This window comes from Lissotriton helveticus, chromosome 4_1 (genome assembly GCF_964261635.1).
Source record: "Lissotriton helveticus chromosome 4_1, aLisHel1.1, whole genome shotgun sequence".
Lineage (NCBI taxonomy): Eukaryota > Metazoa > Chordata > Amphibia > Caudata > Salamandridae > Lissotriton > Lissotriton helveticus.
The window spans coordinates 575686790-575705010 of NC_136063.1; the positions used below are offsets into that span (position 1 = coordinate 575686790).

At 43.8% G+C, this 18221-nt stretch overlaps 1 protein-coding gene across 1 annotated transcript in view; it reads right to left on the reverse strand.

Annotated features, from left to right (window-relative positions):
• PREX2 (phosphatidylinositol-3,4,5-trisphosphate dependent Rac exchange factor 2) overlaps positions 1-18221 on the reverse strand; it is a 1276790-nt gene that overhangs the window by 567910 nt on the left and 690659 nt on the right. Inside the window, exons 21-22 of the mRNA XM_078687188.1 lie at positions 16044-16180; positions 1726-1846 (exon numbers count right to left, since the gene is read on the reverse strand). Of these exons, the coding sequence (XP_078543314.1) occupies positions 1726-1846; positions 16044-16180 (258 nt within the window). The remainder of the gene's footprint in view (positions 1-1725; positions 1847-16043; positions 16181-18221) is intronic.

Consider the following 18221-nt stretch of genomic DNA (forward strand, 5'->3'; position numbering starts at 1 on the left):
ATATTTTGCATCTATGTGTCCATAAAATGTTTGAAACAATATTGATAAATTATGAACACTGTATTCATTTCTGTCTAAACACAGTGCTTTAGCATTCGGCATCCTAGAAACCACCTCATAAATCACTTTGAAGGTAATTTTCTCTTCTTGAAATTATTTGTGTTTCTAACATTCTAGTATTTCTGCTTCAAGAAACCCCTGAATATTCAGCATATTAATAACTTTTAATACAATGCTTCATACCACCCTTCTGCTAGTTCTGAGTCTTATAAATATCAGGTGTTGCCCTATAATTATGGTACTCAATTTGCTAACCTTGGAAGGATGCAAGGTGGATTTGGTCTCGCTGGGATTCGAACTCATGACCTGCAAAGCACTGCATAGTCCAGCCGTCTTACTACAGCAACAGCTATGCTCCCCGTTGAGGAACCTTAGGCAGCCTAAAACTGATACAATAACTTCCTAGTCACCCTCCTCCTGAGACTTTGGTAATTCATTACCTTTTTATTTTCTACTTTTCTTAACACAGTTAGTTGCTTGATTTTCATTAACTGATAATGTCAATCAACTGGCTGATGTATTAATGGTGTCAAGGCGATCAATGTTATACTTTTCATAACACTGCTGATGTTTTTCAGAGAAATAATCTTCAAAGGCCAACTTCTGACCTGCAGGACACCTTAAGCAGCAGGGCTGCCAAGCTGTGGTGTGTGTTACTGATCTGCTTTTGGGAGATTTGTTCCTACTCATCCTAATCACTATTCAAGTTCTCTAGCATCACTAATTAGTTTAGGGCTTGAAGCCCCTCACCAGAAATCATATTAGTATAAAAACGTGTCTACATATGTCTTGTTAAATGGTAAATGTTCCATCATGTCAGTCATAATGTACAATAAAAAAGGGGGCCAGTTGATAGCTTGAGATCTCTGGTTTACCACTTTTTTCTCGGTGAAATGGTAGGTGAAATCTTAAATACCGAAGAGAAATTCACAGAATTTTTAAGTAAGATATTTAAAATTAAATCTTTAACCCTTTGCGTGCGTCGGAAGGCCCCCGGCCGTTCGACGTAACGGTGGGTGTGCGCGGAGGACGGCCGGGGGCGTCCTGACCACGCCCAGTCATAAATCACCCGCACCGCGGCGGAATTCCCGCCGCAGTCAATGGGTTAAGTAAGATATTTAAAATAAAATCTTTATTGTGAGCAAAACAAGTAATTGATTTAACATCTGAAGAAGAACTGCTGGAGACAACGGGATATTTTTTTTTAGATAATTCTCATTAAATATAGACATCCATTAAATGACAGGTCATCTTAAAGTAGTACCCCTACATTTACATATCAAAATACTCTAATTCAAATTCTGTTCCTTACAAAAAAAAGTTATCTTTATATAAAGACAAAATAAAGTTATCTTACACACTAATAAGCTGGTTTATTGTAATCATATTATTCTAAACCTACAACGAAGATGTTTGATTCAAATTCGGTCTGTAGAATTGTACCAAAATATATTTGTGACATTGTTTCTTAATGTCAGCTATGATTCCGTTTCTTCTTTTATCTATCAAATATAGAAGCATTCATTCCTGTTTGTAAATAATATTCAGCATTCCTTGTGTATGTCATGTATTACAATACTAATGATCTAAAAAAATGTGCACTACAGACTGAGAACTGAAATAGACAAAGGACACATCATAGCAGGTTACAAATAAAATGCAGACCTTCCACTTTAGAATCAAAAGCGTCTCCCCCTTCATCGCCTGACGGCTTGGCGATCGTTGGTTTCTGAAGGTCCTCCTGGGCACTTTCCACGCTATTGTACACCCACTGTATGGAGTCACACTGTGAGGGGAGAAAAAATGCAAGTTAGATATATATGTGATGCTTTAGAGTGGCATCTATTTCATAGTAAAACAATTTAGCAATGTGCCAATGATAGTCGCAAGCATATCAAATTGCATCATAGTCAAAAATATTACAGTACGACACACGCCAGACTTAAACTGCCCATACGTGACAGAGAAAAAGCAAAATACACTGGAGGCAGGTGACTTCTTGAAAGACTGCTGGACGGATAGGTCCTCAGTCCTGCCTCAAAGGCAGCACTAATGGAGCAGCACATGCCATTATTACAAACACATGCATAATTTGCTGCTGCTGGGGGTTGTTCCAGACTCTAAAGCACTGGGATATTCCATAAGATTCGCTTCGCGACTGCTTGTTATATTTACAAAGTGTTAACCCTTATATCAATCAATATATTTGGAAAATTGTGGGGTACAATGAATTTTTTGCCTCAATAAGAAATGTAGGGGGCTGGTGTAGATATTTCCCCGGATACCCTCTAAACATGTGGTCTCAGTACCTTTAGAAAGTTTCAAAATCGAATGACGTCATGGAAGTTAAAGTACAATTTTCCCGAATTCTTCAATTGCAAAAGAATCTTTCCTCCCATAATTTTAATGGAAAGGGAAACTAAAAATGGGGCAGACGTTAGTCAGCTCTTAAGAATCCACTCTGTCTGTCTTGCTGGGTTTAGTAGCATCATTTAGGATCCTACAGAAACAACATCCTTTTAAAGATGAATGTAGCACTTCCAGGATATTTGAGTGCTTCTGTGTTTCCTGAGGAAGAAAAAGGAACATGATTGCCATGGCAACATGTAAACTATCGATTTCTTGCGGCCCAGAAGATTCACAATAGCACAATTGGATGGAAGGTGGATTGGGAGGATTGCGCCATTGACGGGCAAAAGGTTAAAGGGGAACTCCTTGTAGTAGGGTCAGAGGTGGTCACAAATGCTTTTGCATTTTGGTCTTGAAGTAGGAAATTAATGCTTTCCAATGATGGGAGAATCACGTAATTTGATTTTAAAAGACTCCATCAACCAACTTGTCTTATATTTTCACACCTGGATTTCCTAGGTGCAAGAACAGTGGGCCCGACCTTACCGGCCAGAAAATCTGGCCAGTAAAATTGCTTTGTGGCTGGATTTCAACAGTAGTCTGGCATTGATAGTCAACACCTGCCTAAATTCCCCTACTAAGGCAACTGGAAGCATGTAATCCTTGCCCTGGTCAAGCCGCTACCTCTCTGCTCCCCAGGCACCCACAGGGACATTTTATGCCGTGGGCAAAATGGGCTCTGGCCAAGGGGCTCCACTTTTCAAGCAGGCCCCTTGTTAAATGTTTGTAAGAGTCACAGACGGTCTAGAGATTTCAACTAATCAGTTTGTTTACCTACTTTCTTTTTGTTACCCATCCAGGCTGATTCTTGTTAGATTCAGCAAGAACTTTAAAATTTTAGAGTTGATAGTCCCAGTTCAACTGCACAGCCTTATGCCTTTATGCATCATATGTCAATTAACGTGAAGTGGGTATTGGCATTTTATGCTGCCTTTGTGACTGCATCGACCTTGGAGAGCTACTGCCAGACCGGTACAATTACAGCCTAGCGCTAACTGACTCCGAATACCAGACCCATGCAGCTCAGGCAGAGCAGCAAACAAAAGCACTGATCAGCACAGTATGCCTGAACGGTGCTGACAGACTAGGTACACCTCACATTGTCAGCGGAAGGCTTGACTGGATCATGAATTTGGCTGCTTTTCTAGCGCTGTCCAGCTGTAGACTACTTTGCCACCCACGGTAGGGCCCGAGGGCAGTCCAAGTGTCAAAGTGCGGGGCAGAGCAACATTATAAGCTACCTCCATGAATGCACTGTCCATCTCAACTGCTGGGTCGGTGCAACCATAGTCAAGTGCCACTTGACTCAGAGTCCCTGTTCCTCATAGAACTGAGACCGGAGTGTAGTCAACGTACAAAAACACTCTCTGTATGCACAGACCCAAAAGTGAGGCATCAGTCCACATGCAGCTATATTGTTCACACATCTATTCTTTCAGCTTCTCTGTTGCCGGCCAGATGGAGTGACTGTTTGTTCCAGGGTCGGGTTCAGATGGAGGCTGGCCAAGAAGAGGGTTGCTAATGATCCAGCCACAGTTTCTGAGGGAGAGAAAGAGCTGAAAATAGATGATAAATTAAGAGTTGTTCTGTACAATGGGCTCCAAATTAAGTTTAACCCTCGGCCCCCAAAGCCTTAAGATGTCCCTGGTCACCCATGTGGGATTTTACCCCGAAATGCATGGTCCGGACAGTTATTCCAGGGAATAGGGTGCCATTGTATGGTACTTGGGGAAGTTACCGCACAGTACCAGTGTGGAGTTTTCACCCTGCCAGTGCAGCACAGCTTGTAATCAGGACCTTTGAGTGATTTTCTTGAGAATTCACCCTGCATCTGATGTCACATCCACTGACCTTATGATTGTCGCCAAATGAGGCTGCAGCCTCACAATCTCTGAGGGCTACTTAACAATGAAAGCTTAAGTGAGTCAAAGAAAGCTGTTTTAAATATTTATTTTCTTACTATGTTTGCTTATGTGCCTTAATCTGGACCAGAAACTCTTCTTTTATTCACTGATTCATTGTTTACCAACTCTAAAAAACACAGTTATTTGTTTTGAGCTCGATCAGCCGAATGTGCTAAAATCCTTTAGCCACATCATTTTTTTATTTTTTTTATTTTATGCTAATTTGAAGGCAAAATTATCATCGGAGGTGCATTTGCCGCAAATTCATCAACATCGGCAAGGGAAGAACCCATCCAGTAGCAAATGTAAGATGGTTTGATGTAACAGAATGAGCACATTTGGGGGTAGAGCTATTAAAAATATGTTTTTCAAAATATCTGTCGCTAGCCTCTGCAGAAGTGTAATGTATTTTCAATACGAAGAGCGAAGCTCTGGTCCCTGCAGAGAGGAGCCCAGATGCAATCTTCATTTAATGCTCAGATTCCCCAAACCGAGGCAGATTAAATTCCCTGCAACCGGGCTGCGATCCCAGGCCGGCACCGAGAAACGAGTGGGCGGGGGTCGGCCTCGGGGCTCAGGGGGTCCCATTTCAGTCTTTGACACTGTTTCCTAACAAAAGCTTCAGAAAATAATGCTTTTGGGATGCAGAATACAATTGCATATTTAATATCCGCAAACAAACGACTTTGATTGAATAAACAGACTAATGGAGCAGCTCTTAACCATACAGATCTAAGTGTCTTTCAATAGCTCCCAATGAACCTCTGTGCAGCTCAAAGACTAAGACACAGTCGCTGACACAAGAGCACACAATAGGTCAAGTTACAAGCTGGAACATCATCTCATTGATACTCATTCCCAGACTTGTGCATTACCCAGGGGACACTCACGCCCTCCCTATGAATGACCTAAGAAAAAGACGTCCGGATAGTGTGAAGATGTTAAAGGAGTCATCAAAGGCAGAACAAAAGAAGACTTAATATGGGAGAGAGAATGTGGATGAGGTGGCGAAACCGGAATAAATGACTGCCGGTTTAGGCGAGTCAATAACATTCTGGTCTTCACATGGAGGAATAGAAGGCAGGTCGCTCCCTCTGCCACCGCGCAGACCCCCTGTGCTCTGCTGCTGCCTCTCTTGTTGTCTGCTGCCTGCAGACTGGTCATTTGCTCGTTTTTCTTACTTCTCCCTGTGTGACTGTTCTTCAGACTTCCCCCTCTTTTATTTTGTGCGGCTTGCTATTTTATTGTTGTTTTGTGCCGCTGTGCCCGTTCCCCCCGCCCCCTCTTGCCTTCTGGGCCACCTTTACCGCCGCTCGCGGCCCCCGAGGCACCGCCCTCCCACTCCCATTGGCCGACCCGCTCCCGCCTCCCAGCTGCTCCCCCCTCCCGCTCCCCCTCATATGGAGACCGCGCGGCGGTGAGAGGAGCGACCCGTGACCCTGTAACCAGGCAGGTCGCTCCCTCTGCCACCGCGCAGACCCCCTGTGCTCTGCTGCTGCCTCTCGTGATGTCTGCTGTCTGCAGACTGGTCATTTGCTCGTTTTTCTTACTTCTCCCTGTGTGACTGTTCTTCAGACTTCCCCCTCTTTTATTTTGTGCCCCTTGCTATTTTATTGTTGTTTTGTGCCGCTGTGCCCGTCTCTTTCCCCCCTGCCCCCTCTTGCCTTCTGGGCCACCTTTCACGCCGCTCGCGTCCCCCGCGGCCCTGCCCCCCCACTCCCATTGGCCGCCCCGCTCCCAGCTGCTCCTCCCTCCGGCTCCCCTCATATGGAAGCCGCGCAGCGGCCGCGCCGCTGGCGCACCAAAGGCGCGCCTTAGGCAAGCCCGTCTGCGCCTGGACCGCGCCCAGCGTCAGGACCTCTGGCCCTCGACGATGCCAGCCCACCCAACTGAATTACGAATCTGCCACCCTCCACGCACTCAACACCGGCCGTCCCCCGCCTGCCACCGAGCCACCCCGAAATGCACCCACGGACCCTTCACCTGCCAAGCCTGCAAATTCACCTGCCTCCGGACCGGCACCGCACCTGCCAGGCCAGACACCAACAACAACCACCTCAAGTGCATCCTGCTCAACACCCGCTCCGTCCACAAGCACACCGTCGAACTCTGGAACCTCCTCGACACAACAGCGCCGGACGTCGCCTTCCTCACAGAAACCTGGATGAACGCCATAGCCATCCCGGATGGCTACAAGATCGCCCGGAGGGACCACGTCAACCAAACCGGAGGAGGTATCGCCATCATCCACAAAAACACCATCCGCATCACGACCAACTTCGACGACACCCCCACCGCCGCCGAGCATCTCCACTTCCAGATACACACCGACCCTAAGACCACCCTCAGAGGTACCCTCATCTACAGACCCCCAGAACCACGCACACAATTCAGCGAAGCCATCGCAGACTTCATCAGCCCGCTTGCCCTCACCTCCTCAGACTACATCCTCCTAGGGGACCTCAACTTCCACCTGGAAAACAATAATGACAACAACACCACCACCCTGCTGGACAACCTCGCCAACCTCGGACTCAAGCAACTGGTGAACACCCCTACCCACTACGCCGGCCACACGCTTGACCCAGTCTTCTCCTCCAGCAACCATATCTCCTTCAGCCACTCTACCGGACTACACTGGACAAATCACAGCTGCGTCCACTTCAACTTAAGGAAAACCACGACCCACCACCACCCGCAACAGGCTCCCCGAAGATGCTGGAGTAAGATCACCGCCGACCCGCTCACCACCTCCCTGAGCCAGAACCCTCCCACCAACACTACGGACTCCAACGAACCAGCCCGCAACCTCACACAGTGGCTCACCAACTGCGCCGATGCCCTTGCACCACTGAAGATTCCTCCCAGCAGACCCGGCAGCAAGAAAGTCTCGTGGTTCACCAACGACCTCAAAAACTCCAAGAAATCCTGCCGTACCCTCGAGAAAGCCTGGCGCCACGACCAGTCAACAGGAAACATGATAGCCCTCAAGAACGCCATCCGCAAACACCACCAGCTGATCCACACCACCAAAAGGACAGCATTCAGAGAATGACTGTACAACAACACCCACAACAGCAAGGAACTCTTCAGCATCGTTAAAGAGCTCTCCAACCTCAGCGCCAGCAACACCGACATCACACCCTCGCAAGACCTCTGCGACTCACTCGCCTCGTTCTTCCACCACAAGATCACCGACATACACAACAGCTTCGGCGCCCAGACCACTCACCCAATCACCGAACCAACGCCCCCCACCACCACCCTCTGCACCTGGACCTCCGTCAGCACTGAAGACACCACCCACGTGATGAACACCATCCACTCCGGCTCCCCAGCCGACCCCTGCCCACACAACATCTTTAACAAAGCCGACTCCATCATCGCACCCCAACTACGGAACATCATCAACATCTCCTTCGCATCTGCCACCTTTCCGGAGAGCTGGAAATATGCAGAGATCAGCGCCCTCCTGAAGAAACCCACCGCGGACCCCACAGACCTCAAGAACTTCCGCCCCATCTCGCTCCTCCCTTTCCCCGCCAAAGTCATCGAGAAGACCGTCAACAAACAGCTAACAGCCTTCCTCGAGACAAACGGCTCCCTCGACCCATCGCAGTCCGGTTTCCGAGCAAACCACAGCACCGAGACTGCCCTCATCGCAGCCACCGACGACATCAGGTCCCTGCTCGACAACGGGGAAACTGCTGCCCTCATCCTCCTCGACCTATCAGCCGCATTCGACACAGTCTGCCACCGCACCCTAACAACCCGCCTCCACCACACCGGGGTCCAAGGAAAAGCTCTGGAATGGATCACCTCCTTCCTCTCTGACAGAACTCAGAGTGTCCGCCTCCCCCCCTTCCGCTCTGCGGCCACCAATATCATCTGCGGCGTTCCTCAAGGCTCCTCGCTCAGCCCCTCCCTCTTCAACGTCTACATGAGCCCCCTCGCAGCCATCACACGCCAACACAACCTAAACATCATCTCCTACGCTGACGACACCCTCTCCCTCACCAACGACCCCGCCACCGCCAGAGCCAGCCTCCAGGAAGGAATGAAAGACGTCGCGGAATGGATGAAGCTCAGCCGTCTGAAACTGAACTCGGACAAGACAGAAGTCCTCATCCTCGGACCGTCCCCCTCCGCCTGAGACGACTCCTGGTGGCCCCCTGCACTGGGCACCGCCCCCAAACCCACGGACCACGCACGCAACCTGGGCTTCATCCTGGACGCCTCCCTCACGATGACCAAGCAAGTCAAAAAGAGCCAGCGGGTGTCTGAAACCTGACTTTGCAAGCTCCATCCACCTTTATAAAACTTGACGCCACGTCCTGCGTAGGGGATGTGGTGATGCATGTTAACATCACATGTTGACTGGGTGGAGGTTTATTGGAACAGGAGCAAAGGAAGTAAGAAGTAGATGCAACCATTATTCATTAGCAGAGAAATGGGAAGATGAACGATGGGATGGATAATAGATGTGACCTGATCAAATTAGAGAAATTAAAGGAACTGACTCGTGAAACATGAGGTAGAGCACCAAAACGCAGAGAAACAGGAAGGAGGTTGGAAGGAGGAAATAACCAGGCTAAGTGATATAAGAGGTGAAATTAGACAGAATGCCTTGAGAAATTAAGCTGTATTGATTTATTTATTTTAATTTTTAAAGCGCAAACCTTGCCATAAGGCTAACAGAGTGATGTACCCAGACAACTGCCATAGAGTCAAGACTGTACAGTTTAAATAAAGTGGAAAGAACAGAGCTAAGTGCAATCACAGAGACATCAACAGAAGCAGAGACTGAAGAGCAGAAGTTGAAAGAAGGGAAGGGAACAGATAAGAAAGGAAAGAGGATGGGAATAAAAAAGGAATGCAACAAAGGGAGGCAATAAAGCAAGGAAGGACGAAAGCAAAATGAATGAAAGAAGGCAAGCGAAGAGATGAAGGAAAGAACGTAGAAACAAAGGATAGGAAAGAAAGAATAGAGGGTTGGAGGGAGGAAGTCTTAGGAAAGGAAAGAAAACAGGCAGGAATGATTGGATATAACCATTATTCACCTGTATAGAAATGAGACAATGGGGGGGGTGGCTAGCGCCCAGAGAAGATGGCAGCGTTTCCGTGACCTGCTCCGAGACGGCGGATAGACCGTGAGCTTTTCTATGCTTCCTTCATGACGGAAACCGACCAATTTTGAAGGTGCAGCTGTCGGAACGTTTCCGAATGCTGGTGGAGTGAGCTTTACCAGTAAACAGATGGTTTCTGTCAGCTGGCCCCTCATTTCTCCTTTGACGAGACGGATGCCTGCCATTTTTGAATTGCTCGTGTACAAGTATACCATATTAGTTTGTTTACCTTGATAACCTTTTGTTTTCAGGTTAGGCGTTTACAGTATTTGCCTTAAAGTTATGGTAAATGTTTTAACTTAGTAATATATTTGGATAATACTAATACATTCTTCATTTTACAGGCCCCAGTCTCGAATGTTTGATGTATCCGTCTAATATGTTGTTTCCTCTTGGAGTCTCTCTAACTGACCCCACAGAGTCTGGACGTGTCATCGTTCCATCTGACCTCTTCCCCCCCACCCCTTAAATGTTTTGGATTTTATGTAGGTAAAAAAATCATTCTTCTACTACTTCTCACATCAATCTTCTTCTCCTCTATCACTTTTTCATCCCTTCCTCGATCGGAATTTCAAGGTCCCCTTCATACCAAACAAATCACACAAAGATTTTTTGAGAACTATAGAACAGAGAAACTTAGTAGATGCCTGGAGACTTTGCAACCCGTCCTCGAGAGAATACTCCTTTTTCTCTCCACCACATGAGACACAGTCCAGATTAGACCATATTTGTATCCCACACAATGTTTCCCAATCTTTGCATTAAGCAGATATAGGACCCATGCTCATCTCTGACTATGCTCCTGTTATGCTTCAACTAGAAATCCTACACCAATCAATGTCACCCAAGAGATGGCGTTTCAATAATTCTTTACTTCTTGACCCTAACTTCAATACATCCTTTACTTCCTTTATCCATGAAATCTTTCTAACTAACCAAACTGGTGATCTCCCCTTCCATACAGTCTGGGATGCTTTTAAAGCTACTGCTTGAGATTTCATTATTAGGTACACATCAAACAAACGCAAATCATTCTGAACAATCCATAATGCACTTCTTACTCAAATTTAAACACTAGAACACACCTTTTACACCTCTAAAACGAAGGGCAGTCTAGAAGATCTTATAAATGCAAAGATAGTGTTTAATAAAACTTTGACTGAAAATGCCTCTTTATATTTACTGAAAACGAGTGCAAAATACTATGGTGGCCAAAATAAATCGGGTACATTTCTAGCCAACTATCTCAAGATTAAGCATTATTGATGGCAATCAAACACCAAAACTTAAAGATCCCGAAATCCTTCAAGAATTTGTATGATTTTATGAATCTCTTTATACACCAGAAAATATACCTTCGGATACAGCTATACTTCAATATTTCTCCAATATCCAGAAGCGTGATGTACCCCATTCTAGTTTAAATATTTTGGAAACTGACATTACACAAGCTGAACTGCTAAATGCACTGAAGACTCTTAAAAGAGATAAAGCCCCAGTCCCTGACGGATTTACAGTTGAATTTTTTTATATTTTGCCCAACTGCTCATTCTGTACTTACACACTCTCATTTCCTCCTTCACTTCTTCTTGCAACTCATCAGGTTCATTTCTGGAGGCCTTAAAGGGTCTAATACCGAAAGATGGTAAAGACTCCAGATATTGCAAAAATGATAGGCCCATCTCGTTAGTTAATGAGGATTATAAAATAAAATTGAAAGCATTAGCTATACGACTAGAACAACACCTTCCTTCATTGCTGGGTAAGGAGCAATCAGGATTTGTCAAAGGTCGTAATATCACAGTCAACACGAGATTGTTTTTCGGCATTTTGTCCAGGTCTCATCACTCAGATCTGCAAGCTTCAATTGCCCTATATGCAGAGAAAGTCTTCGATAGAGTCTCATGGCCATTTATTTTTCATCCCCTTAAATGATTTGGATTCGGCCCAAACATTATTTCCCTGATCGCTTTACTCTATTCAGAACCCAAGGCACCCATCTCTACTAATGGTCTTGTATCTTCCTACTTCACTCTTAAAAGAGGAGTTTGTCAGGGTTGCCCTTTGTCCCCTTTACTTTTTAACCTATCGTTAGAACCTTTTCTATCTAGAATTCGACAAAACCATTCTATTAGGGGTTTTACATCTGAATCCCAGCACATCAAATTAGCAGAAAATGCACATGATATATTAATCTTCATCTCTCAACCACAGTCTTCACTTCCTGCAATTTTACCGGGACATTGAAGCTTATGGTTTAGTGTCTGGATACAAACTAAATACTGAAAAATGTGAGGTAATGCCTTTAACCAAATATACGTTTAACCACTTGGCTGCTAAGGCTTTTCCCCTCCTGTGCTGACATTTATTGAATCCCATTATACATGACGAGCTCCCCTTGTCATGAGCACAGCTCCACTGTGCCTCATGACGAGCTCACCTTGTCATGAGCATGCAAGAGGTTAAAGAAGAGTTTCAGATCTCCAAGTTTGCATGGAATTCCAAACACATAAAGTACCTTGGATTATGGTTCTCTCCCTCCATAGCGACATCCATTTCTCTAAATTTAGATAAATGTATAGATAAATTAAAGACGCTCACTGCAAGATGGCATCCGCTTCATCTCTCTTGGTGGGGACGTTTAGACACCATTAAAATGATGCTTACCCCTATAATACTCCACATCATTTCGAATATACCATTATCTATATACCAGCTAAAAAAAATTCATAAGATAAATTCTTTATTAACATCATTTTTCTGGAATAACAAAAAACTAAGAATGGCACTACAGAAAATAACAAGACTAAAATCAGAAAAAGGTGTTAATTCTCCCCATTTTTCTAACTATCATAAAGCATCTCAACTGAAGCATCTCTCAAATTGGATTTCTGACCAATCGTCTGACAGCCCATAATGGGTTGACCTCGAAGCTTCATTTATAGCACCCTTTTCATTTCAAGAATATCTTCCTTTTACTCACAAGCTGCAAAAAAACTATACACCAGTAATCAAACACTCATGTAAAATATTACAAGCTACCCTCCCTCTGGTCCCACATGATTTTGACACTTTTCTCAAGTCCACAATTTGGCATAACAAATTTATACTTGTCAAAAATAAACCTATATACTGGAAAATATGGAGAAATAAAGGTTTAATTTGGGTACACCAGTTATTTGAACAGGACACACTCCAATTTTCGCGGCTGTGGAACTTTATCACCTGCCCGTTAACTTCCAGAATAAATTTTCAATCCTGCGGACTGCGATACTTGAAGCCTGCGCTCAGTTTCCACATACGCCCTCTTCAACTTCCTAGACTGATAGCACTTGGGATAGTCTTCTACATGTACATCCTAAAGCCTCTACTATTTATACTTGTTTAGTACAATGTCCCATAAATAGGGACAAATCTAAAATAGAACTCTCCTGGGAGACTGACTTAGGCATTGATTGGCCTGTCTCTTTATGGAACAGATTATGGCTAGAAATAAGGAAATCATCCAGAGCGGCAAGTACCACACAAACAATTTTCTTCATTTATAAAAGGCTGCTTCTTACACCCGCACATTTACACAGGATACATGCTTCTGCCCCAGTATATGCTGGACTTGCTCTCGTGACATTGCTGACTTAAAACATATGCTACCTACATACCCATATGTATTAAAGTTTTGGGAACAGGTTTGGTCTCAACTTAACATCATACTCAACATTACAGCTCCCCTTTCCTTTATTACTATTGTCTTAGGTAGCTTATCCACTGATTGGAAGAAAAGACATTCGCACACGCAAACCATAGATCTGCTATTAGCAATCGCTTTTCAACAGATAACAAAAATTTGGAAGGACACCTCTAAATTATCATAGCTCGCCTGGTGGTATGCTATCTGTCATAATCATAGATTGGATATGACTCTTGTACACCAAATATCGCTAGCTACAAACCGATTACAGCTATGGTCTCCTATCACACAATTTCTAGATGATAGTGCAAAAAAGTCCTTTATACCACAACCTTCACTACAAGAAGTTGCTTAGCCTCCTTGACTTACTTTATATTGTATTGACATTGCTCAATATCTCATTTCAACAGTGTATATATATATGTTAATACATTGAAATAATATCATATCTTCCTTTTGTACTGTGTTAAATCTAATATGAACCAGACTTTCTTTGCCTTTCAGGTATACATATTTCTCAATGTACTTTCTTTCTCACTTCTAATGCAACTATGTACCATCAATATCCCTTATTTCCTCTCCCTCAGCTAAGAAATTTTGTATTGTTCATTTGTACAGAGTATTGTTGTTTGATTGCTATTCTTAAATAAACTTACTCTTAACACTTAAAAGAAATGAGACAATGGACAAAGGACAAAGGAATGGAAAATAGATGTGGAGTGGTAAAAATAAAGAATATATTGAGTCATCAGACAAATGCGGTAGAACAGAAACGGGAAAATTCAGGCAGAGAGCAACAGAGGGTGAAATGAGTGACAAGAAGAACAAGTGACATGTAACCCCAGAGGCACCGACAGAAGCTCAGACTGAAGAATGGTATGGTCCACAATGCCAAGAGCCAAGGAACTCAATTGTAAATGACTCATGAGAGTTGCTGGCAAAGGTGAGGTGGTGACAGACAAGAAGGAAATCCCAGGGAGTGTGCGAGGCACAATCTTGATTGAAACTGTGAAAGGAAAGAGTGTAGCTGAAGATATGAAGAAAGCTGAAAGAGGGCCACACAAACAGAATAATGCAGTTTGGCACAATTTCATGACATTTCAGTCAGAAATGGCACGAAATCAACCTTGTAATTTAATACTTGTTCTTTCAGCCACCTGCATGTAAAACATATTTATCTGAAGGGAATAATGCAGTGTTACTACTGTGCAGTGCTTAATTTGAGCCACTGGTTGCAGGGGTGAGGGGGGGCACTGGCACTCATTTTGGTGGGCTGGCACTTATTTTTCCTCATCAGAATTTGACCGAGAGCAAGTCCGAGGACCCGCAGAAAAGGGGAAAGAAGGTGGTGGAGGAATCCAGTAAAACTGTGGCAAAGAGAGAAAGCAGCTATGAAATAGAGCCTGTAGGAGAGAAATAAAGGACAGGGAGTGTCTGGTGGTGGATCAAAGCGGCTTGAAGTGGAACCAAGACTGTGCTGCCTTGGTATTCGGCAACCTTAACAATAGACCGCACTGGCAGCGGAATTCTGAGTAAAAGTTTGGGCCCCTGCACTTATTGTTTTACTAATGAACCATTGCCACTGTGTATGTGTGCAAGGGTGAGACCTGGGCCCCTATTAGAGAAGTACCCCAGGGACGCAACAGGTGTTTGTGCCCGCTTTTTCGCCACTCGGGCACTTTGGTATTACAGAAGGGGCAGCAGATGGTGCTGGCACACATGTTGTGCCAGTGCTATCATAAGAGGACATTCCCTCATTTGCATGGGAGCATGGCCCCATGCAAATGAAGGAATCTATTTACCACTGGGCTCGTGCCTATTATAGACACAAGCGCAGAGGTAAAGAAACTGTCAGGAGGTGCACTGACAGTGGGCCACAAAAAAGTGGGATACTGTCAGTGCGCCCCCTTATAGCAGCCCTCTGGATAGGGTCAAGGGGGTATTATGGACCCCGCCCCCAGACCTCTCCTTGCTGGCCGGTGCATTCATTCACTGCACCTGCCTGCAAAGGGATCTTTCACCCCCCCCCCCCCCCCCTTAAAAGTGCAGGCGAGGGCCGACTGCACAGTGAAACACAGAGAGGCTTTGAAGCACCTATTCTGTGTTTTACTTGAATGCACAGCCCCAGGGCAGCACGAGTGTGTGGCTGCCCCTAGAGTAGCGCATTCAACCTAACAGGGTGCACTTTCCCTGCTTCCGCACAGTGTACCTGCTTTAAGGTGCGCATTAGTGCAATCAGGGAAAGTGCCCTGTAGGTAATAGGGCTCCTGGTGACTTTCTTTGACAGCAGATAGAACAAAGAACAAAAACAACGTAAAAGAGTCGGAAAGGGAGTGAAGAAAATGAGTGCACGAGAGGAGGGGGTCTTGCGACCAGTAACCCAAGGTTAACACTTAAACAAAAATTGTTAATTTTGGAGAAATCACTTTATCTCTCTGTACTGCAACCTGAAAATATGTCTTAGCTATAGTATGGCATACATGACTGTCCCAGTTGAATGTTTCCACCTGCCCTGCGTATCACAGCTTGTTGCCTGTAACCTCCTTTCCAGGATCTAGACGCTCCTACGACAATACAGAATGCGCTCCGTGAAAGTGCGGTAAGAGTAGACGGTCTTCCTTGCAAGTCAGAGTCTCTCTCTTTGACAGGTTCGGCAACCTTATAATAAGTGTACTGAATATCTTAAACGCCAGGGTGCAAACAGGAAGTATACTAGAGACATGCTGTGACAAAAATTGCTGGGAGACGGCACGTACATCACGTGACATTTCATGGAGCAGGCTGAGTTCAAGAGGCTGCTCTACTTTCTGAACACCATCATAAAATAACGCATCTCACCGTACTGTCGACTCTCACCTGCATCGGACGTCGGTACTTCCGGCACGCCGTGACGTGCGCAATAACGCTTGCGTGGGTTTCTTTGCTGACATTTATTCCGTTCACTTTAATGATGCACTGACCAGGATGAAGGCCCGCCATCGCCGCCACTGTTCCTGTGAGCATGAAGATGAAAGACACCCAACCATAATTAAAATGTAAATTCTCCTTCCTGATTAACAGTCGCCTGTATGAAGTCTTGAAATTATTTTTTTTAACTGAGGCCACAGAGAGGAAAGGTATAGCAATGTAATCACTTCTTTTAAATTAGGAATACAGACTCTTTGAAGCTAATCTACCGGTAAAGATTGACTGCTCCACCAATAATCCCGGATACACGTTAATTGATGTGGCAAGATGGTCTTGTGTTATGCAATGAGATCATTCAGAATTTGCCTATTTAGCGTCATGGTCCACTGGCTAAGGTTTAAAGAGAATGTTCGGAATCAAAGAATCATCAACCTCTTGGATGAGAAAGTTCCCACTAAACTTCAAGTCCCTTGCAGTACAATTCATCAATAACAAGACAGACAGACTGATAGATGGTAAAACAGGGAGAGACAGAGAAAAAGAGAGACAAGAACAGATAATATGTGTAGCTGAATCGAAGGAGCTAGATAGACAGACAGGCAGGCAAACAGATAGGCAGGGATAGTGACTAAAATAGGCAAAGACGGAGAAAGAAAAACAGAGATACATAAACAGATAATATAGGCAGCTAATTTTAGGACGAAAGACAGACAGACACATTGATAGATAGCTAGATAGACAGATAGACACAGACTGACAGCTAGACTGTGACAAAAATAGGGGAGACTGAGAAAGAGAGACAGAGATACAAATGCAGACAATATGGGTAGCTGAATTCACATAGATAGATAGATAGATGGTGTGTATCACTTACAACGCAACTTTTACGTCGTAATGCTGTTACAACGCAGCTATTAACAGCAGGATCCATTACAACGCAGCTATTAACAGCAGGATCCATTACAACGCATGGCATTACAACGCATGGCATTACATCGCAGATGCTATTACAACGCATACCATTACATCGTAAGTATTGGTAAGTATATAATTTATTTTAATTTTATTTAATATTATATAAATGATTTAATTAATATTAATTATAAATAAAAATAAATAAAAATATTTATTTATGTTTTTAAATATTATAAATTAAATTTATTAATTTAAGTAATTTTTTAAATAAATATGAGTATAGGAGTATATGTATTGGTGTACTGAGGTTTTAGGGCAGGGTTTGGGTTTTGGGGTACAGGGGTGTTTTTAGGTTTCAGGTTTGGGTTTTGGGGTACAGGGGTGTTTTTAGGTTTCAGGGTAGGGTTTGGTTTTTGGGGTACAGGGGTGTTTTTAGGTTTCAGGGTAGGGTTTGGGTTTTGGGGTACAGGGGTGTTTTTAGGTTTCAGGGTAGGGTTTGGGTTTTGGGGTACAGGGGTGTTTTTAGGTTTCAGGGTAGGGTTTGGTTTTTGGGGTACAGGGGTGTTTTTAGGTTTCAGGGTAGGGTTTGGGTTTTGGGGTACAGGGGTGTTTTTAGGTTTCAGGGTAGGGTTTGGGTTTTGGGTACAGGGGTGTTTTTAGGTTTCAGGGTAGGGTTTGGGTTTTGGGGTACAGGGGTGTTTTTAGGTTTCAGGGCAGGGTTTGGGTTTTGGGGTACAGGGGTGTTTTTAGGTTTCAGGGCAGGGTTTGGGTTTTGGGGTACAGGGGTGTTTTTAGGTTTCAGGGCAGGGTTTGGGTTTTGGGGTACAGGGGTGTTTTTAAGTTAAATAAAATTAATTATATTATATTAATTACATTTCTTAATTAAAATAATTAAATTAAATACATTATTTTAAATAATTTATTTTAATTACAATCAAAAAAATATTTAAATTAAATTAATTTAATTATATTAATTAAATAAAATTAATTACAATTTTTATTAAAATTAATTTAAATAAATAGATTTAAAATTATTAAATAAAAATAATTACTATTTTAAAAAGTATTTTAATTAAAATAATTTAATTAAATTAAAATAATTACATTTTTTTTAAAAAGGTATACTTACCTATACTTACGATGTAATGCCATGCGTTGTAATAGCATCTGCGATGTAATGCCATGCGTTGTAATGCCATGCGTTGTAATGGA